The 24,868-nt window shown below is 33.9% G+C and overlaps 1 protein-coding gene across 1 annotated transcript in view; it reads left to right on the top strand.

The window, feature by feature from the left end:
- The first annotated feature begins 200 nt into the window (after positions 1-200).
- The window catches only part of LOC140057298 (serine/threonine-protein kinase H1-like), a 34,535-nt gene continuing 9,867 nt past the window's right edge, over positions 201-24,868 (top strand). Inside the window, exon 1 of the mRNA XM_072102893.1 lies at positions 201-1,294. Coding sequence (XP_071958994.1) covers positions 446-1,294 — 849 coding nt within the window. The 5' untranslated portion in view covers positions 201-445. The remainder of the gene's footprint in view (positions 1,295-24,868) is intronic.

Genomic DNA, 24,868 nt, shown 5'->3' with positions numbered 1-24,868 from the left:
AATAAAGAAATAAATCTGTTGTTTTTGGCTGTTTGTAATTTAAAACATACACTTCAAATACTGTAGTAATCTTGTGTTCTTGAAGGTCAAAAGAGAATATAGAAACCGCATTACATTTGGTACCACCGCGGATGAATATCGTCTTCTCCGATCGTAAGCAACTACCAAAGAACCTACCAAAACATAAGAAAAACATAGTGGTTAGCATGGTGAATATGACAGGCGTTGGGTAGTGAACTTTAAGTGTTAAAACACAGAATTGTGATTCTAGTAATAAGAAGTAACCTTAACTTTTAAACTGATATGGATCTTGGATGGTTGATAGATATTTTAAGCATCTAGTTGCAATGAAAATTCGTTGTTTGTGCTTGCTTATATCGAGTTATGCCTGAGCCTACCGTACTTAGTTCTGGCAGTCGATCCAACACGGGCAATCGCTTCCAAGATGGGCTGCGGTAGTGGAAAGCTAGCCCCTGATTCCCCGATTATTGGTAAGAAGGACTTCGTAAAACATGTGGAAACTACGGGTTTTGGAAGTGGAGTTGTAACTCCTTACTCTAAACCAGACAATACCAGCAGACCAAAAGTACATAAATACAAAGTAAAGGTTGATCCGAGAGTGACGGCTAAATATGTAATTAAAGCATTAATTGGAACTGGAAGTTTTAGCCGGGTGGTTCGTGTTGAACATCGAACGACTAAGCAACCTTATGCAATTAAAATGGTAGAAAAAAGAAAGGAGGGCAAAGAGGTTTGTGAAACAGAACTATCAATTCTTAGAAGAGTAAGGCATTCACACATTATCCAATTAATAGAAGTTTTTGATAGTAAAGACAGAATATATATGGTAATGGAACTCGCAACTGGTGGAGAACTATTTGACCGTGTTGTTGCTAAGGGAAATTTTAATGAAAGGGATGCAACTCAGGTACTGAGAATGGTGTTGGATGCTGTCAAGTACTTGCACAATTTAGGAATTACACACCGAGACATTAAACCGGAAAATTTACTATATTATCATCCAGGAAAAAATTCCAAAATAATGATAACAGACTTTGGATTAGCAAGTTGTCGTAAAGGTGGTGATGATGTAATGATGAATACAACGTGTGGAACTCCTGAATATATTGCACCGGAGATTTTATGTCGGAAGTCGTATACAAACGCAGTAGACCTTTGGGCACTAGGTGTAGTTACCTATATCCTCTTAAGTGGTAGAATGCCATTTGATGATGACAATAGAACTAGATTATATAGAAAAATATTACGGGCAAAATATTCATATACTGGAGAGGTAGGTTTTTTCTTCAAATTTTTCTTGTAAATTTAATACTTTAAATTAAAAAAAATTGATATAATATCATATGTAAACATTTTTCGCAGAAAAAAAAACATTCAAATTTGAATTTGCACTTAAGACAATATTTTAAAATAATTAATACAGTAGGCTAGTATACAGTAGGACTGATACAGTATCAAAACATTTTTTTAACGGCCGAGATGATGAGTGCGACGATACGATGAATGGTGAACTTTTGATTGGTCGAATTGCATGGTTGGCGAAATTAAAAAAACAAACCATTGGTAGTAATGCGATAGTGATCGCGATGTACTGTAATGTACTGTAGAATCATGTGTTAACTGTGATGCGATACTACAGTGACATGTGTCGTGTGTGTGTTACAAAGATGAAACCTTATCGAATATTACTAAATCACAATAATAATACAGTAGCTCGTATTGTACCTGTCATCGAAATTCACTTCCTTTTTTCACTAGCAAGCAAGTAAAAATCACATTAGCAAAATGAACTTTAAACCGACAACAGTAGCAAATAAATAGTAAATGAACAAATCGAAAATATTAATTCAAAATTCTACAAGTTGAATTGCCAGATCAAGCCTCAACTTTTTTTCAGGTTACAACCAGTAAACACTTTTTGTATCCCTCGGTTATATTTAACCTAACCCTAACCCGAATGTTTGATAGGTTTGTTTATCTTACATTTTAAATTTAGAAATGACATGCATGTGTACTGTACGCTTGTTTACCCCAATTTTAAATGTATTTTTAACATCTTCTTATCTTGGAGGATAAGGAAGACAATTTTCTCATAAATGTTTAACATGGTGAAAGTCTGCTGTATGTCTGCCAATATACACACCCTTGGATATGATGGTTGGAAAATCTGTGTACTGCCCATCTCCATTTTCTTTAGCGTTTGGGCCAGACTTAATTTACAGTATTGTGCATGTTTACAGTACACTGACTGGTACCTGGTACATATTGTACGCCACTCTTTTCTAACAAGTTTCACCTTACAGTTACCTTCTCGGTACATACCAGTACCCGTACCTATACCTGGGGTGGAGAAGAACAAGGCGGAACTTGCCAACTGTATGCCCAATACTCTAAATACTGCACCACAGTACCTCACTATAAAGTATATTTTCTTTTTAAAATATTTATAATACTGTACATAGTACTGTACTAAAGGTATGGAGAATAAAAAGAAAATTGCAGAACATTTCTACGCTTAAATTCACATATATACTGTGTAGTAGTAGAAGGATTATGTGTTTTGTACTGAACAAAACCATCTGGAAAGGCTACTTGAAAAGGTTAATTGAGGAATTGCAATATTTGGCAGGAACTTCTTTTTTTTCAATATGGTGGTATAGTGCAGGTAAAAATGGTTTGGTTTCATTGGGGCTCAATCTTGATCTATGGAAACACACTTTTGCTGGTGTCTGGACAGTTTAAAAAATAAAGAAACACAAAAGCAATTGTACACTTAACAGTACTGTACAACATCACATCAAACGGGCTTAAAAACTTGCCTAAGATGGGACACTACCAGAGAGGGAGGGTGGCACTATCCTCTTTTAACAGCTACCTGTAAATGAAATTATGAATTACTTTTTGATACTGTACTGTACCTGCAGTTATATTATTTTTGAGAGAGTATACCGCATTTGCTGCTCTTGAATGCAGTTTCTGTTAAATTTGAGAGATTAGTTCCATCTTCCTCTTTACCTTCCTACTATAAGTAGTACATGAGCTCAATTCAAGCCAGCAAATTTAAATTTTCAAATTAACTGCATGTTATACCCTGCAAAGAATGAATTGATTCCCAGCTTAGTGTGGGTCTTCTCAAATTTGAAAGAATGCTCCAATTAAACAAAACTACAGTTAATGTAAATTTGGTAACTGTATGAAAGAACTATTTAATATACCGTAATAACCACAAATATTGTAATTATTTTTCAATATTAATTTAAAAGGATGTAAACAACTTTAAAATGTTTTAAAACAACAAAATTATGATTTTTAATCAAACATATACATTTTTAAATTCTATAGAGACGTGTTTGCATTTAGCAAGTTTTATCTTTCAGTTTTTTAACTGTATTTAGTATGAGACAATATCTGTTTTACTGTAATTCAGAACTACTTTATTATTGTACTCTAAAGAAATACTTAACACATTAATACTTGTAATATATTGGTAATACATATTTGTGTATTCATCTGTTTTTTTAAACAGTTACTGTAACTACTATATGTTCATATACTGTAACAACTGTTTAGCAATGTTGATGTACAGTGTACCTTATATTTAGTGCTTAATTAACCCACAACTTCAATGAATGAACCATACCAATTTTTTGCCCATAGCAGTTCAGTTGTGAATTTTGCTATTGTGTATGCATGCATATATTACCCTAAAAACAATAAGAAATGCAGAGATTAAAACAGCATGTGTTACAGAATGGAGCAACAGCTTAAAGGTTGTGGCTGTGTCTATGGGCAAGGCTGCTGTGCCTACTATAGAATACAATATATTGTATAGACAGTAGGTTGTGGCTGTGTCTATGGGCAAGGCTGCTGTGCCTACTATAGAATACAATATACTGTACAGTACAATCTTGAGTTTTACTCCATGGTGCAATATAATAATTTGACAGCAAGGAAGGAGTGTGCATGGGTTATTGCTAAACTGTGCAAACCCCAAAAACACTGCACAAACCTCTTTCAAACCATTTAATATCAATTATATCACAACTACAACTATAAAAGACAATTTATGAAAAAAGCACAATACTGTAGATTGATTAATTATAATCAATCGCAACACTTCCATCTTGAATTATGACAGAGTTCCAATAAATATACGGAAATTTGGCCCAATTATGGATGTACAAAAATAAGGATAACTGTATATAAACTACTGTACTGCTTCCAGTATTTTCTTTCCTGATCGTACTGTACAAGCATTAAAACATAGCGTGGTTGCCTTTTATATTAAAAAAATACAAAGTAACTACAATGCACATCAAATCCCAAATCATTCTCCGCATCAAAAACACGTCCGCATGTGTAAAATAACTGCTGGAAATGATGCGTAAAACTGAAGTTTTCTATTTACTGTACTGCAGACATTTGTTATCGAAACCATTGATCATTAATTTTAGACTTGAGAATTCTGTTTTAAAATGAAAACAGTTAACATTTTTGAATAATTATAATGGTTACTATTTCTGTGCATTTTTTCCTGAGCTGTTATTGTTCAATTATAAATTGAACTATTTTAATATTGCATTGTTGTTTTCTACGTATTTGACCTAGAGGTCAGTAGAAAGAAAGAAATGTTTAGGTACAGTAGGACCTTCATTTTACGAACGGTACGGGACCGAAAGGCATGCATAAAACATGGGATTCGTAAAATCCAGGTTGACCTTAAATTGACTCCCAAATACGTAGATTGTAGTTACATAAAAGGCTGCTGTGTTTACCTGCTTTACTGTACAGCATGCAGGTGGTCACTAGCTTAGCTAGGCCTTTCCTAGACTAGGCTAGCAGGCCTAGCAAGATGCGAAGCCTAACTATAAAAGTACTGTGTCTATATCGTGACTGTATACAGGCTGTGCGGTGTTTAAGTAAAGTGGTCTTGTATTTTGTTGTTAAATTGCGCCCTCAATGTAAGAAAATGATGATATCATTGGTCATTTTTAGCGTACGTAAAATCAAGGGAACGTAAAATCGGGGTACGTAAAACAGAGGCTCTACTGTGTATTTAGCATTCCTACTGTACTTGACCAGAGCTTGCCAACTTTACAATTACCAAACCAGAAGATTAGTACAAAATAGGTTGATGATCTCTGTGGGGAAGTAGGATTTACGTCATTGAAAATACATCTGCAACTTTATTTTCCTAAACTTGGCAGTGACTTCACACAAGCAGCTATAAATTATAATAGTTTGAAATTGAGGTTAAAGTACATGAATAGTGTAAAGTATGAAGTCTGTAGTGTTTATGACTAGTATTTCACCAGCTGTATTGAAACTTGGACATACAGTAGGAAATTATACTCCTTGGGGGGAAATTTAGACCAGTCTGTGGTGGCACATGAGAGATCAGGTATTCTGGACACCTGCAGACTGACACAATCTTGTACCTACCAACCTGTATTCAATTTCAATATAACTTTATTATAGTTCATAATTCAATTTTTAGCATTCTTTGTACTTATTGCTGTTAAATTAGGGTGGTTGTTGTGAGGTATTTGGTTGTCAGAGAAGTTGTGGACTTCAAAATGATTTATCATATGTTGCTCAGAACCTGGACTTGAATGACCCAGTTTCTAGAAATTTAAATATTCCAGTGATGTCTATGATTTTTCTGGGTTCTGAGACAGAGTACGGTAACCAGCCTGAGGGTCAAAGTTTTATTTTAAACTTTGGTCATTCCTTGCCATGTACTTTTGTATTTTAATGGCGAATACAGAATTTAAATTTGTACTGACTTTAGGTCTATAGCACTTACATTATATCTTGGTTTGTAAAGAAATATATTGCATATTAGAACATAATATACTATAGTACAGTACCCAGTGAATTTAAACTTATACTGTATTTTGATAGTTATGTTATTAGTGAACAGTAACTGGAATAAATCTTTACGACTACAGTACTTTTTTATCTTTTTTAATTTAATATCATTTTATGAATTTATAAGACTATGAGATAGTTTTTGAATAGAATGTGTACTACATTTAAAAACTAGATTGGAAATTTAAGTGGTAGAAATTAATTATTAATATATATGTTTTTATAATGTTGAATAACTACATAAGAGTGATTAATTGGATAGGATTTGTAATCATCATAAGAGGTTCCTTACAATAATTGTTAAATAACCCTTGACCAATTTTAATAATCGCTACTACTATCTACAGTACAGTAGTACAGTATGTACAGTATTTAAATTCTCGTATTTTATTGGGATTGTTTTACAATAGTCTTTGTGCTTAGTTTGTGAGGTTTTTTTTCTTATTTTTATGCATAATCTCAAAATTTATTTTCTTCTATTTATTATTTATCAATATTAATTGATTTTAAATAATTTATTTTGAAGCTTTCAATCATTGAGTAAATAGTTGGTTTCCATGGATACAGTTACAACATAGTGTACTGTACGTGGGATCTTTAATTCTGATAATCAATATTAGAACAATGATATTACTATATTAGTATTTATACAGTATAGCAATGACCTTCATAATTGTTGAAAAATTCTATCTTATTTCTTTATGAATTAAATTCAATTCATTTATATTAATAGAGTACAACAATTGCTGAGCTTATAAAACTATTTTTATATTCCATAATGTAATGTACTAGCAATAGCAGATTTTGCATCGCTCCAAGCCATATTGTATAGTAATAGTAGAATCAAAGCTGGTTTGTGGTAACAGTTTGGGTTCTTCTACCACATATTTTATAAACTCTAGATATGTATATGTAATCGGTAGCGTGTGTTTGTTTGTTTGTTTGTTTGTTAGCAGGATTACTCAAAAAGTAATTACACGATCTTTACCAAAATGAATAGACATATACACTGTAGATATGTGGTCAAGGACCATTCCATTAGATTTTGGGACCATTTGGGAACACAGTCCCAATTCTGGACCACTTTTTAGTATACTTTTTTAGACATGCTAGTGTTAAAAGATAGGACAGAATTTTTCAAAAGCCGGCGAGCAGTCTTAAAGTAACAAGTAAACTGAAATTGCATTTTCTCAAACTACTTGTCCAAAAAACTTCATTTTTTAACAAGAGGCAAGAGTTATAATTTGTGATTTGTAATTTTAAAACATAATCTGATATAATGTGCACGTTTTTTGATGCGAGTAGTTTAAAAAACCTATTTCTTTTCAAATTCACTCGTTTGATTTTCGCGTTGCTGTTCTATTGTTAGTCGACTGAAGCTATTGTTAATTGAAAGGCTTGTTACATAACCATTACACCAAACTCGCATACACATGCTTGTAATGAAATTAGCCTAAATCACAAACAGCATTAAGACACGCAGAAATATATATATATTTTTTTTTTTACCGGAGAAATCTTATGTAAGAGAATTTTACAGTAGGCGGAGATATGCCCTCTCGGAGTGGCTTTCTAGTTTATATTATTTATGAATTTTGAGAAATATTATTGTAGATATGGCATATTCCTTTATCATTATTTGTTAAATTTGAACTTCAAAATATCAGTACTGTACAGTAGGCAAGGCTTTTATATAAATTGAACTCTTTTGTACGACAGTGTTCTGTACTTACAAAATAATATGATATAAAAGTATAATAAGTATGTTTCGTTTAACTATTGTTGTCAAGAAAAAGTAATCTAGTAAAGATCTTTGGTAAGAACAATTACCTTCCAACACAGAATAACTTTGTGTTCATGATGAAAGCTCTGTCTTGTGTGCATTTTTGATTAAATTAACAGTAACAGCCATAGGCTTTGGTTAAACTACATAAACTGACCTGACTTGGCCCTAGGATATATCAAAAGTTGAAAAGTTTAATAGATTTTTTTTTTCTGAATTTGCAGTGAGAAACTTGTGTTGAAAGATCTTTTGATTTGCCCAGAGAGGTGTTGGCTAATAAATCTAAAATTTGCTTTTTAATTGGAAAAACTTTTTCTGATTCTGAGATTACTTTTGTTTATACTACCATATGACCAAATATAATCCTATGCACCTCTAACGAATTCCTACTGTATAATGTAATGCAGTTGTAAGTTGGGTCAAACCATCACAAAGCGATGCAGTACTGCACCCCCTCCTTTTTTACCCCTATGAAACGAAACTGGAGTAAATGTTTACTGTACACTATACTGTACTGGCCAACCTCTAATTTCGGAGCATATCTATTAAGGGAATTGGTCCGAAGATGTCTCCTTAATTGGGATCAACTAACTGTAGTTTTTAATTTCAGCAGCAATCTATTTTTAGCCTCATACAGCTCACTATGTTGGTCGGTAAACACTAACTCAAATTTGAGCACGCGATTCCAGCCATGTACAGTATATGGCCTTGTTAGTCTAAATGTTATAATTCTATGCCAATACATTTTTTAGCTTTTTTTACTTTTCCTGTTCATCTTTGTGAAATTTCATAGAACAACAGAGAACACTGTGTACTGTAGATATTCACCATGTACTACTTTGTGTACAGTATGTACAATTATCAAGGTGTTAGTGATAAGGCAGGTGTTTTGATTTTAGCACTACAAAGAAGTGTATCATAGAGGTGAAGTTTTATTATGGTATGATGTGTAAAATGCTGGAACATATCCAACTATTGGAGCAACATAAATTATAACATTTTCACTGAGGAATGGTACAGTATAATATTTCTGACTGTAATGTCAACTTTGGAAATCGATCAATCGTTCCATTTCTAGTGCGCCATTTCAAAATGTTTGCTCAGGGCGCTGAAAATCTGTTACTATTCATTGCTTTTAAAACAATCATCTATAAATAGAATAGATGACAAATTTCGTTTTTGTAAAAGCACAAGTTAACGGAGTACTTACTCGAACGTTTCGATCTCTATCAGAGATCCTTCTCAACTGACTGCGGAGTGTTAATGCAGCTTGGTCATTCTTGACGTCATCTGTTGATGACGTTGTACGCCTCCGGTTGTAGGTTGGAGGTTGTGCGGGGCTCGGCCAGGTGGTGTGTCTATCAAATCATTGTACAAATGCGAGAGTTCGTGGGCTCCAGTGTCCCGGTTCATGGTCTTCTCTTTATTTCTCCTTATATGTAATGATTCTCTAATCTGTCTGTCTTTGCGTTTAGGCTCTTTGGTTAAGATGGTAGCCTCCCAGTTCGGTACATGATTGTGTTTTATGACATGTTCTGTAATGGCAGATTTGTGTATGATCGAAGATGTGGATGTTCTGGAGGCCCTAGTCATTACTCCCCCCGTGTTTGTTGTAACATCTTTTTTTGTGATCATTAATTCGTGTTTGTAATGCCCTCCCTGTTTCCCCAATGTAAACTTGTGGACAGTTGCGGCAGGTGACTTCGTAGATTACTCCACATGTATCCATCTTCTCGATTTTATCTTTTGGGTGGACGAGGCTATTCTTGATTTTATTTTGGGGTAGGAAATAGGTTCCGACATTGTGATAGGAGAGAGTGCGTCGTATTCTTTCTGCCATTCCTTTTACATAGGGGATTCCTATGCTACCTCGCATCTTGATCTTTTCCTTCTGTGGTTCGTGTCCTTTGTTCTTTTTTCTTTTTCGGTTTTCCATAACTCTCTGGAAGGACCACTCTGGATACTGGCAGTTGTGTAACGCTTTCTTGATGTTATCCATCTCAACTTTCCTCAAATCCATATCTCCCACTACCTTCTCAGCTCTGTCCACAAGCGTGTTTATAAGCCCCAGTTTGTGTTCGAGTGGATGATGTGAGTTGAAATGTAAATATTGGTCTGTGTGAGTGGGCTTCCGATAGACTGAGGTGGTAACTGTTCCATTGTCATTGAGTGTGATGAGCATGTCCAGGAAAGGTATTGTGTTGTTTGTCATCGATTCTGTGGTGAACTTGATATTGTCAGTTATATCGATGTTATTAAGATGTGTGTTAAATGTATGTTCTGTACCTATGGGGATGATAGCTAATACATCATCAACGTATCGTTTCCAATACACAGGCTTGATGTTAGTGGGTGCCGTGTTTATGGCTTGATGTTCGAGCCACTCTAGATACAAGTTCGCCAATATAGGACTTATTGGGCTTCCCATAGCAATGCCTTGTATTTGCCTATAAATGTTACCATTGAACGAGAAATAGGTTTTGTTCACAATTAAACCGAGGAGCTCCATTATGTCTGTCACATGTAGTTTAGTTCTATCCAGAAGTGTCGGATCTGTTGTTAGGCGATTTTCGACAACTTTGAGGGCCTCTTCTACTGGTGTTTTTGTAAACAGAGATACTACGTCAAACGAGACAAATGTTTCACTTGGTTTGACTATTATTTCTTTTAGTTCACTCGCCAACTCTCCTGAGTAAGTTACATGATGTTCTGTGTTTCCGACAAGCGGACCCAGGATTTTGGTGAGGAATTGTGCAACGGTGTAAAAAACGGTGTTGATGTTATCTACTATAAGTCTTAATGGCCAATTTGGTTTATGTATCTTCGGAAGACAATACAACCTAGGTACAATTTCAGCCGTGGGAAACAGCCATTCTTTCTCTCTGTAGTTGATTTTCTTTTCTTTGAACAACCTGCCTATGATGTTGACCACTTTTCGTTTATAGTTTTGTGTTGGATTACGTTTTAGCAGTTCGTAAACATTAGTGTCGCTCACCATGGTTCCCACTCTCCAACCTACAACCGGAGGCGTACAACGTCATCAACAGATGACGTCAAGAATGACCAAGCTGCATTAACACTCCGCAGTCAGTTGAGAAGGATCTCTGATAGAGATCGAAACGTTCGAGTAAGTACTCCGTTAACTTGTGCTTTTACAAAAACGAAATTTGTCATCTATACAAAATCGAAGCTAAATGAAATTCTTTCAAGATATAAATAGAATATTTACAGTATATTGTATGAAGTATATTAATATTCAAAATTGTCCATAATGTTACTAAGAACAGAGACTACAGACTATTGTAACGTGGCATTCACTTTAACAATCAAGATCCCCTATACTCTATTTTTGATTTAAAGTTAAATTTGTCATATATAACAATATTCTTTGTCACTGTCTGACACCCTTTGTTACCTTTAGATTTATGAGAAGTACAGTGTTTCCTTTCTTTTGAATTAACTAAAGGGGAAGGGGGATTTGTACTCTATCATACTACTGCAGTCCTACTGGACAGTGGCCTCACCTAAAACCGGATACTATTAGGCATGCTTAAAGTCTAGTTTTCCAGAAATTATAGTATTGTAATATGTGTTTATAATATAAAAAAGAAGAATTTGGGACATTTTAGACTTCAAATCTTGTTTTGGAGTAATATTGAGAGTTGACCAGACCTTGATTTATAAATATAAGAGGAGAGCTCCTAATGGCTCTCCTCAATATGTTGAGGAGAGCCATTATTTTGATTAAGTAACCGAGGCACAGGCCCACCATGGTTGGGCCTGTGGCGAGCCGAATTTTGATAAATGACACCTCTAGATGGCCGGAAATGGTACTCTCGCACGTAAAATTCATCGTAGGTCATTGTTCTCTGAACGTAGTCTACGATGTATTGTTATGATAATTATCTACGCCGCTACGCGTCGATCGTAGGGTGGTTCGTAGGGTTAGTAAACACCATTGTCATCGCCTTTAGAAGCATGGACAATGCAAACAAACAATGTATTGTTTGCTAATTAAAATCATATCTAAAGATAGTAGACGTCAATTTTTGTAGCCACCCTAGCTAGGCCTACGCATCGGTTATCCTAATTTGGACGGAAATCCGCCGACGAGACGACATCGGGTCCGTGGACCTCAGCTCACGCAGAGAGAGTCGAGGCTATCTAGTCTAGTTTCGGCGGCCTACACTATAAATTATTTAATCCTACCTTGGGTTAGCGAATTATAAAAACAACGACACCTAGCCTAGGCTAGGACACCAACAAAATATATGCAAAATAAATATATATTCCATATTATTATTAATTACTATAAGATTTAACATAAAGGCTTAAGCCTTTTAAAATGATTACGACCAGAATTTGGAGGGGAAAACATGTGAGCAGTTAAGATCAGAGAGTATTATGTTTCATGTCATGTGACACAAAATCCAGGTACACGATCTTAATTACTGTTTATCGTCGGCAGCCACCCTCCAAAAAAACATGTGAGATGTTGCGGTAAAGCAGAGAGTATCGCGTTTCATGCCATGTGACCAAAAAAACTAGGTCTGTATAATTACGGTCTTCTGTCGGCAGTCTTTTTGAGCGACCGATTGAACGTTCTGATACTCCTATATTTAGAATGAATTGTTTACGATATTTTTCTCGCAACATCAAAGATCGTAGGCGCGCCTAGCCTATCGGGGGTAGCCATAACAAAGATCGTTTGCGCGACTATATAGACTGTGTGTTGTATTCGGGGTTAATATTCTTATTATTTTTATGACGCACTGTAACAGGTTGGGGAGCGCTATTTTAGGCGCTCCTTTGATCGTTTTCAGGAGCGCCAAGGAGCGTCAGCGCCATGGCGCTCCTTTTAAATCAAGGTCTGGTTGACCATCTTTTATAGCCTTTAATTACATAATAAATATACAACTAAAATTCTTACACTTTCCTCACAAATTATGGGTCTACTTTTACTGTAGTTTTTCCTGCAGATTAATTATTACAAGTTGATATAGGTATATATTGTATATCTAAAGTAATTAATTTATTAGTTTGTCCACTGCATAATAGGTAATTGTATTGGTAGGATTAGATTCCAATGTCAAGTCTTTGAAATACGTGCATACTAAAAATCTAGGAGCTCTTTGACACTCATACAATATGTACTATAGTACACTTGAAATTGAATCCAAAGCAAGCTGTTGTAAAAGTGTATTGTATGCCTTGCACGCAAGGGGTTTGCGACCATTGTAGTGGTATTTGGAAACAATTCATCAGCTCTTTATTTATTTCCTCTTCTAGTTCATAAACATTTTGTATTAATACAGTAGTACAGTACCTTAGATTACTTTAGCAGACATTTCTTTACATTCGTCATTTTCAGGTTTTCCTTTCATGTAATGTATAGGGTACTGTTCATTAATTAAGATATAGTAAACTACATTGCTTTTGTACGTATTGTGCTTATGTGGAATGCTATGTGGAATGCTTTACCTTAAAACATAAGAAATGCCTCCAGTGTTTATATTTTTAAAAGTGGAGTTAAATCATTCTACTGTATATTGAACTTCGTAATAATTAATACAAAGTTCAATTTTTGTTGTTGGTTAACTTTTGTACAGTAATTCATTTTTTTAAATAATAGTTAATTAAAAATTAAGTTATAAATTTGTTGAGTTCTGACCACTCTACTGTACAGGTACTTTTTCACCTGTTGGTCTCTTCTCACTCGCCTCCAATTTATTCAAAAAGCTTCAACACAAAATAACGATTATTATATGACCGTGAGTGAACCATTGTAAACCATCACTTGACTTCCTTCACAAGTTTACACATTATTGAATCTGGTATACCTAATGTGAAATTTATAAATGTCTACATTATCAAATGTGACATGCTCATATATGGACACTACCATATTTAGGCACATCACATTTTTTTAATCAAACTTGTTTGTATAGACAGAGCTTTGTGTAGTAAAGTGGGAGAGAATGTGATAAGTGATATTGCCATTAAAATGCACCGTTTAATAATAAAAACATCTCTATGTAGAATAGCTAAAATGTACCACCATGTACTTTTACAATACAAGACACTTTTGAACTAAAAGATACATATACTGTATATTGTATGTTGTTAACAGGATTATTGACATTGCAATCACGACTGTAATTATGAAATTCCAATACAGTACTGTATACTGTATTGTATTGTGTATATATTGAGTATACATTAAAATGTACTATTTTAGCCCATCCACAGATAGTGTCTGTCATTGTTAACAGACCTGGAGCTTTTGCAGATACATTTTTGATTAGACAGCCTAAATGTCCATCCTTAAAAGGACAAGGACATGGCACATTGGCAGATATGAATTACTCTATGGCTACAATTTACAATTTACATTAAAAAAAAAAATTATTAATTGTCGTATTCAATTGGGATTTTACCGTTGAGTATAGTTTTTCCGTTGAGTACTTACTTGACACAATAGTGTTGAGAGTGTTCTCAATGAAAAAGCTTGCCTTGTTTAACGTTTTTATTCGAATGATTTTCTGTTGAGCAATTTGCCATTCAAATACAAAAAAGTACTCGACGAATCTTTATGTTGACTACGAAAGTTTTCAATCGAATACAACAATTAACTGGTGTGATTAAAAATATAATAATTTAATAATAATTTTTTTGGAAGCTACATTTTTAAAACAGTGACACACTTCTTGAATGAAGGTGCGTCCAGAGTACTGTAAGTAAAATAAATGTTAGATAAAAATAAATTATTTAACAATAGGCCTATATACAAGGAAACTTTCATCTTCAACATCAATAAGTAGTTGATGTTTTTTAAAAAGGATCAGATATGTAGACAATACCTGTAGTATAGGGTATTTATACTTCCGATTTGGTAGCCAAAGTGTTCTTTATATTTACAAGTATGTGAATATTTTAATAGTACTGACTCAGTCTTTAGTTTACTCTAAAGAAATAAAGCATTGTCATCTAATCTGTGCGTGATTGCAAACAATTTTCCACAAGAATGGATTTAGTCAACCAGCTCATGTTTTCATGCTTGATAACAATACAAGTATACTATAAATGAAAGTTGAGCCCTTTAGTAATATTCATCAATAAGGTCTTGTTTTGCTACCTTTAGGGTAACCTCTCGCATAAAACCTCAAATAGTTTTTGTAGGGAAAACTACCTTTTAATAAGTTATTGAACTAGTGTAGTTACTATTTGGTTATCCGCAACGAAGTTGCAGGATAACCTCTTGTGATTGTACGAAATCATCATCATCATTGGTTATCCGCAACGAAGTTGCAGGATAACCTCTTGTGATTGTACGAAATCATCAACATCAACTTTTTATTAGTTATCCGCACTTGGCGGATAACTCCTTGTTATTGTATGGGATCAATATTTTTTTCTGTATTATTAGTTATCCGCATTGAGCGGATAACTCCTTGTAACTGTCCTGTTACTTTTTTTTTTTCTTTCCTTCTCCCCCATTTTTGTGTCTCACGTATCTCAAAAACTTGTAAACATAACATGTTATAACTTTGTCAGCATGAGGGCATTCACGTGAAGTTGTGCACCTCCTATTTTTGAATTATGTCAGAGTTGCGCAACATGACTTACGCGCGATTTTATGAATTTCATATATTGAACATAGGTCAAAAACCAAATAACATTTTAAATTGAAACTTTGCAAAAGTTTAATTTATATCATGCGCTAACTTTTTTTTGAAAAAAAAATGCGTGTTTTACAAAAAGTTACGCGCGTACGCGCATTTAAAATTTCAAAATGCGCAAAATTAATTTCTAATCAACTTTCTACGCGTTTCATGTCATTTTGAGAATGTCAAAAATTCCCAGGCGCGCGCAAATTTTTACGCGCGCGGAGCACACGTACCGTTAAAAACAGATTTTTTTGCGTGATTTATGTTTTTTCAGCCTTTTCTAGTAATTTTACCAACTTTTAAACAATTTCGACTTCAAATTACGTCATACGGGCACGTCGAATTGGATAATTTATGTGCGTTTTGGATGAAAAAGTTCAAAAATTTGTCAAAATTTGTCAAAATTATACCTTTTTTTAAACAGTCGTAGTTTCTAAACTAAACGGTAAAAGTTATTTTTATTACGTATTTTGGAAGATGATGAGTTGTAGATCATGTATCATCCATCAATACGGCTTACCGGACATTGTGACGTCATCGTATGGCCATGCGAATATAAAAAATAGAATTTTTGTATCTTTCATCATAGCTCATCACATTTAATAGAGCGCATCTCCAATTATCTGTTTTCCATTTTCACCCCGATTTTGATATTGTCTAGGTCAATCAACTATCTTTTGTATGAGTTAAAAATATTTTAATGATTATGACGTCATCATGTCTAAAAATGAAAATAACGTGGGTCACTTATTTTCATCTTTACAGTAAATTTCAATCTGTTATAGCTCGTCAGAATAAAACGTGATAATCATGATTAAAACGTTTTCTGGAAGCTATTGGATTGTAGATACGAATTCATGTAAACATTTTGCCAATCGGATGTTGTAACGTCATCATATGGCCAGTTGAATAAAAAAAGTCGTATTTTCATATTTTGCGTAATAGTTCATCACATTTAAAAGGGCGCGCATCTATATTTTACGTATTCAAATTTCTTCCACACGTTAATATGTTGTTGCTGAGATAATTTTCTTCCGAAATTGCTATCTTAGTGTTTCATTTTGATACCGAAGCCGTGTTAAAAATAAGTATAAACAGGAAGACCCGTAATTTCACCTATTCTACACTGTATGTAACATGTACTGTATACAGATTATACCGTTTGCACTGTATATACTATATGACACAAAATTGACAGAATTCAGCACTAACAGCATATGATATTCTTCAGTTCAGGTCATAATGTCATAATCTTTTTCCGTGTGCAAAATTCCAACGTATGACGTGCGCGTGGCGTTTGTCGTGCGGATAACTAACTCGTCAAAGTGACGAGTTTCATGTCTAGTTCTTCTTTCTTTCTCGCTATTTTTGTGTAGAGCGTTTCTCTAAAATGTGTAAACATAACATTTTATAACTTTGACAACATGTGGGCATTTACGTGAAGTTGTGCACCTCCTATTTTTGAATTACGTCAGAGTTGCGCAACGTGACTTACGCGCGATTTTATGATTTTTTATGATTGATCATAGATTAAAAACTACTAGACATGTAACTCGTCACTTTGACGAGTTAGTTATCCGCACGACAAACGCCACGTCCACGTCATACGTTAGAATATTGCACACAGAAAAAATTATGGCATTATGACCTGATCTGAAGAATATGATATGTTGTTAGTGCTGAATTCTGTCAATTTTGTGTCATATAGTATATACATGCAAACAGTATAATCTGTATACATGTTACATACAGTGTAGAATAGGTGAAATTACGGGACCCGCCATTTATTCAAATTTGTAACATGGCGACGGTATCAAGATGAAACACTAAGATAGCAATTTCGGAAGCAAATTATCTCAGCAACAACATATTAACGTGTAGAAGAAATTTGAATACGTTTAATATTGATGCGCGCTCTTTTAAATATAATGAACTATGATGCAAAAGATGAAAATACGACTTTTTTTATTTAACTTGCAATATGATGACGTCACAGCATCTGATTGGCAAAATGTTCACATGATTTCATATCTACAATCTAAGAGCTTCCAGAAAATGTTTTAATCGTGATTATCACATTTTATTTTGACGGGCTATTACAGATTAAAATTTACTGTAAAGATGAAATTAATGACCCACGTAATTAAAATTTTTAGGCATGATGACGTCATAAAAATTAAAATATTTTTATCTCATGCGAAAGATAGTTGATTGACCTAGACAATATTAAAATCTCGGAGAAAAAGAAATACGTATAAGCGTGATGCGCTCCATTGAATGTGATGAGCAATAACGAAAGACAAAAAAATTCTATATTTTACATTCGTGTGGCCATATGATGACGTCACAACATCCGTGAGGTAAAAATTCTGCATGAATTCATATCTACAACATATCTGCTTACATATTAAGTTAAAAAAATTAGGGGTAATCGTTGATCCTGAGAAGCTATAAAACATTCAAAATAGGCATAATTTTGACAACATTTTGTAACTTTTTCAACTAAAACGCGCGCAAATGGGCTAAATCAACGTGTTCGTATGACGTAATTTTAATTTGAAATGATGTCAATCTTTTTGAAAATGACTAGGAAAGGCTGGAAAATCACAATTCAAGAGAAAAAAACATGATTTTCATGCTCTATGCGCACCGTGCGCGTAATATTTTTCGCGCGCGCGGTAATTTTGTACATGCTTAAAATGACATGAAACGCGTAGAAAGTTGATTAGAAATTATTTTTGCGCATTTTGAAATTTTAAATGCGCGTGCGCGCGTAACTTTGTGTAAAACACGCAATTTTTTTCAAACAGAAAGTTAGCGCATGATATAAATTAAACTTTCACAAAGTGTCAATTAAAAATCACTTTTAGTTTTTAATCTATGATCAATCATAAAAAATCATAAAATCGCGCGTAAGTCACGTTGCGCAACTCTGACGTAATTCAAAAATAGGAGGTGCACAACTTCACGTAAATGCCCACATGTTGTCAAAGTTATAAAATGTTATGTTTACACATTTTAGAGAAACGCTCTACACAAAAATAGCGAGAAAGAAAGAAGAATAATACAGAAAAAAATATTGATCCCATACAATAACAAGGAGTTATCCGCCAAGTGCGGATAACTAAAAAGTGATTTTTAATTGACACTTTGTGAAAGTTTAATTTATATCATGCGCTAACTTTCTGTTTGAAAAAAATTGCGTGTTTTACACAAAGTTACGCGCGCACGCGCATTTAAAATTTCAAAATGCGCAAAAATAATTTCTAATCAACTTTCTACGCGTTTCATGTCATTTTAAGCATGTACAAAATTACCGCGCGCGCGAAAAATATTACGCGCACGGTGCGCATAGAGCATGAAAATCATGTTTTTTTCTCTTGAATTGTGATTTTCCAGCCTTTCCTAGTCATTTTCAAAAAGATTGACATCATTTCAAATTAAAATTACGTCATACGAACACGTTGATTTAGCCCATTTGCGCGCGTTTTAGTTGAAAAAGTTACAAAATGTTGTCAAAATTATGCCTATTTTGAATGTTTTATAGCTTCTCAGGATCAACGATTACCCCTAATTTTTTTAACTTAATATGTAAGCAGATATGTTGTAGATATGAATTCATGCAGAATTTTTACCTCACGGATGTTGTGACGTCATCATATGGCCACACGAATGTAAAATATAGAATTTTTTTGTCTTTCGTTATTGCTCATCACATTCAATGGAGCGCATCACGCTTATACGTATTTCTTTTTCTCCGAGATTTTAATATTGTCTAGGTCAATCAACTATCTTTCGCATGAGATAAAAATATTTTAATTTTTATGACGTCATCATGCCTAAAAATTTTAATTACGTGGGTCATTAATTTCATCTTTACAGTAAATTTTAATCTGTAATAGCCCGTCAAAATAAAATGTGATAATCACGATTAAAACATTTTCTGGAAGCTCTTAGATTGTAGATATGAAATCATGTGAACATTTTGCCAATCAGATGCTGTGACGTCATCATATTGCAAGTTAAATAAAAAAAGTCGTATTTTCATCTTTTGCATCATAGTTCATTATATTTAAAAGAGCGCGCATCAATATTAAACGTATTCAAATTTCTTCTACACGTTAATATGTTGTTGCTGAGATAATTTGCTTCCGAAATTGCTATCTTAGTGTTTCATCTTGATACCGTCGCCATGTTACAAATTTGAATAAATGGCGGGTCCCGTAATTTCACCTATTCTACACTGTATGTAACATGTATACAGATTATACTGTTTGCATGTATATACTATATGACACAAAATTGACAGAATTCAGCACTAACAACATATCATATTCTTCAGATCAGGTCATAATGCCATAATTTTTTCTGTGTGCAATATTCTAACGTATGACGTGGACGTGGCGTTTGTCGTGCGGATAACTAACTCGTCAAAGTGACGAGTTACATGTCTAGTTTGTCTTCTTTCTTTCTGTATGATTTTTGTGGATCGCTTTTCTCTAAAACTTGCAAACATAACATTTTGTAACTTTCTCAACATATCGTCATGCACATGAAGATGTGCAGCGAAGCTTTTCATGATGTTTACAATTGCGCAACGTGACTTACGCGCGATTTAACGATTTTGTCGTATTTAACATAGTTCGACAACCAAATAACATTTCAACTTGAAACTTTGCAAAAGTTTAATTTATATTATGCGCTAACTTTCTGTTGAAAAAAAATTGCGTGTTTTACACAAAGTTACGCGCGCACGCGCATTTAAAATTTCAAAATGCGCAAAATTAATTTATAATCAACTTTCTACGCGATTCATGTCGTTTTAAGCATGTCAAAAATTCCCACGCGTGCGCACATTTTTACGTGTGCGGTGCGCACGTAGCATTGAAAACGTATTTTTTTCGCGTGATTTATATTTTTCCAGCCTTTTCTAGTAATTTTACCAAAGTTTAAACAATTTCGACTTAAAGATACGTCATACGAGCACGTCGAATTGGACAATTTGCGCGCGTTTTTTAAGAAAAGGTTAAAAAATTTGTTTAAAATATGCCTTTTTTTAAACAGTCGTAATTTCTAAACTAGACGGTCAACTTTTTGTGGATGGCATATTCTGGAAGTAGATGAGTTGTAGATATCGGATCAGTTATTAATATGGCTAACCGGACATTGTGACGTCATCGTATGGCCACGCGAATATAAAATTTAGGATTTTTGTACCTTTCGTCATAGCTCATCACATTGAATAGAGCGCATCTCCACTTATCCGTTTTCCATTTTCACCCAGATTTTGATATTGTCTAGGTCAATCAAGTATCTTTCGCAGGAGTTAAAAATATTTTAATTTTTTTGACGTCATCATGCCTAAAAATTTAAATCACGTGTGGCATTAATTTCATCTTTACAGTAAATTTTAATCTGTTATAGCTCATAAGAATAAAATGTGATAATCACGATTAAAACTTTTTCTGGAAGCTATTGGATTGTAGATACGAAATTATGTAAAAATGTTGCCAATCGGATGTTGTGACGTCATCATATGGCCAGTTATATAAAAAAGGTCGTATTTTCATCTTTTGCGTCATAATTCATTACATTTAAAAGAGCGCGCATCAATATTTCACGTATTCAAATTTCTTCTACACGCTAATACGTTGTTGCTGAGATAATTTCCTTTCGGAATTGCTACCTTCGCGTTTCATTTTAAAACCGTCAACATGTTAAAAATTGCAATAAATAGCGGGTCCCGTAATTTCACCTATTCTACACTGTATGTGATATGGATACAGATTATACTGTGTATACTATATATGAATTTAAATAATAAAATTCAGCAATAACAACATATCATATTCTTCAGTTCAGGTCATAATGCCAACGTGAACACTTCCTTTTGTCCTCAACCTATCCCCTTAATGTTAATGTTGCACCACTTGCGCGGCGGATAACCAAACTCGTCAAAGTGACGAGTTACATGTCTAGTCAACTTTTTATTTTTGGTTATCCGCAACGAAGTTGCAGGATAACCTCTTGTGATTGTACGAAATCATCATCAACATCATCAACTTTTTATTAGTTATCCGCACTCAGCGGATAACTCCTTGTAACTGTCCTGTTTCATCATCTTTTTTTTTTTTTGGTTATCCGCAACGAAGTTGCAGGATAACCTCTTGTGATTGTACGAAATCATCATCAACATCAACTTTTTATTTCTCTTCTTTCTTTCTGTATGATTTTTGTGGAACGCTTTTCTCGAAAACTTGCAAACATAACATTTTGTAACTTTCTCAACATATCCTCGTGCACATGAAGATGTGCAGCGAAGCTTTTCATGATGTTTACAATTGCGCAACGTGACTTGCGCGCGATTTAACGATTTTGTCGTATTTAACATAGCTCGACAACCAAATAACATTTCAACTTGAAACTTTGCAAAAGTTTAATTTATATCATGCGCTAACTTTCTGTTGAAAAAAAATTGCGTATTTTACACAAAGTTACGCGCGCACGCGCATATAAAATTTCAAAATGCGCAAAATTAATTTTTAATCAACTTTCTACGCGTTTCATGTCGTTTTAAGCATGTCAATAATTCCCACGCGTGCGCACATTTTTACGTGTGCGGTGCGCACGTAGCATCGAAAACGTATTTTTTTTGGGTATTTTATGTTTTTCCAGCCTTTTCTAGTAATTTTACCAAATTTTAAACAATTTCGACTTAAAGATACGTCATACGAGCACGTCGAATTGGACAATTTGCGCGCGTTTTTTATGAAAAGGTTAAAAAATTCGTTTAAAATATGCCTTTTTTTAAACAGTCGTAATTTCTAACCTAAACGGTCAAATTTTTGTGGATGACATATTCTAGAAGTAGATGAGTTATAGATATCGGATCAGGTATTAATATGGCTAACCGGACATAGTGACGTCATCGTATGGCCACGCGAATATACAATTTAGGATTTTTGTATCATTCGTCATAGCTCATCACATTGAATAGAGCGCATCTCCACTTATCCGATTTCCATTTTCACCCCGATTTTGATATTGTCTAGGTCAATCAACTATCTTTCGCATGAGTTAAAAATATTTTAATTTTTTTGACGTCATCATGCCTAAAAATTTAAATCACGTGTGGCATCAATTTCATCTTTACAGTAAATTTTAATCTGTTATAGCTCGAAAGAATAAAATGTGATAATCACGATTAAAACTTTTTCTGGAAGCTATTGGATTGTAGATACGAAATTATGTAAAAATATTGCCAATCGGATGTTGTGACGTCATTATATGGCCAGTTAAATAAAAAAGGTCGTATTTTCATCTTTTGCGTCATAATTCATTACATTTAAAAGAGCGCGCATCAATATTTCACGTATTCAAATTTCTTCTACACGCTAATACGTTGTTGCTGAGATAATTTCCTTTCGAAATTGCTACCTTCGCGTTTCATTTTAAAACCGTCAACATGTTAAAAATTGCAATAAATAGCGGGTCCCGTAATTTCACCTATTCTACACTGTATGTGATATGGATACAGATTATACTGTGTATACTATATATGAATTTAAATAATAAAATTCAGCAATAACAAACATATCATATTCTTCAGTTCAGGTCATAATGCCAACGTGAACACTTCCTTTTGTCCTCAACCTATCCCCTTAATGTTAATGTTGCACCACTTGCGCGGCGGATAACCAAACTCGTCAAAGTGACGAGTTACATGTCTAGTCTGTATTATTCTTTCTTTCTGTCATTTTTGTGCAGAGCATATCTCAAAAACGTGTAAAGTTAACATTTCATAACTTTGTCAACATATGGGTATTCACCTGAAGTTGTGCTTTTCTATTTCTGAATGACGTCAGAATTGCACAACATGACTTACGCGCGTTTTAACGAATTTCGCGTATTTAACATACATCGAAAACCATATAACAATTTAAATTGAAACTTAACAAAAGTTTTAGTTATATCTTGCGCTAACTGACTTTGTAAAAAAAATGGCATGTTTTACACGAAGTTACGCGCGCACGCGCGTTTAAAATTTCAAAACGCGAAAAATCAATTTCTAATCCACTTTCTACGCGTTTCATGTCATTTTGAGCAGGTAAAAAATTCCCACGCGTGCGCATTTTTTTACGCGCGCCGTGCGCACGTAGCGTTGAAAACAATTTTTTTCACGTGATTTATGTTTTTCCAGCCTTTTGTAGTAATTTTACCAACTTTTAAACGATTTAGACTTAAAATTACGTCATACGGGCACGTCGAATTGGATAATTTACGTGGGTTTTTGATGAAAAAGGTAAAACATTCGTTAAAATTTGTCAAAATTATGCCTTTTTTTAAACAGTCGTAATTTCTAAACTGGACGGTCAACTTTTTGTGGATGACATATTCTTGAAGTTGATGAGGTGTAGATATCGGATCATGTAATAATATGGCTAACCGGACATTGTGACGTCATCGTATGGCCACGCGAATATAAAATATAGGATTTTTGTATCTTTCATCATAGCGCATGACATTTAATAGAGCGCATCTCCAATTATCTGTTTTCCATTTTTACCCCAATTTTTATATTATCTAGGTCAATCAACTATCTTTCGCATGAGTTAAAAATATTTTAATTTTTATGACGTCATCATGTCTAAAAATGTAAATAACGTGGGTCACTTATTTTCGTCTTTACAGTAAATTTCAATCTGTTATAGCTCGTCAGAATAAAACGTGATAATCATGATTAAAACGTTTTCTGGAAGCTATTGGATTGTAGATACGAATTTATGTAAACATTTTGCCAATCGGATGTTGTGACGTCATCATATGACCAGTTAAATAAAAAAAGTCGTATTTTCATCTTTTGCGTCATAATTCATTACATTTAAAAGAGCGTGCATCAATATTTCACGTATTCAAATTTCTTCAGCACGTTAATATGTTGTTACTGAGATAATTTCCTTCCCAAATTGCTGTCTTAGTTTTTCATTTTGATACCGTCGCCATGTTAAAAATAGGAATAAACGGGGGGTCCCGTAATTTCACCTATTCTACACTGTATGTAATATGTATACAGATTATGTATATACTATATGACACAAAATAACAGAATTCAGCAATAACAACATATCATATTCTTCAGTTCAGGTCATATTACCATAATCTTTTTCTGTGTGCAATATTCTAACGTATGACGTGCACGTGGCCTTTGTCGTGCGGATAACTAACTCGTCAAAGTGACGAGTTACATGTCTAGTTTCTCTTCTTTCTTTCTGTATGATTTTTGTGGCACGCTTTTCTCTAAAACTTGCAAACATAACATTTTGTGAACTATGTTAACATTTTGACATTTATGTAACGTCGTCAAGCGAAGCTTTTCATGATGTTTACAATTGCGCAACGTGACGTACGCGCGATTTAACGATTTTCTCGTATTTAACATATGTCGAAAACCAAATAACATTTTAAAGTGAAACTTTGCAAAAGTTTAATTTATATCATGCGCTAACTTTCTGTTGAAAAAAAATTG

The sequence above is a fragment of the Antedon mediterranea genome, chromosome 8 (genome assembly GCF_964355755.1).
Source record: "Antedon mediterranea chromosome 8, ecAntMedi1.1, whole genome shotgun sequence".
Classification (NCBI taxonomy): Eukaryota; Metazoa; Echinodermata; class Crinoidea; order Comatulida; family Antedonidae; genus Antedon; species Antedon mediterranea.
The sequence above is the reverse complement of the archived record's forward strand: the minus strand, read 5'-3'. Positions and strand labels throughout refer to the sequence as shown.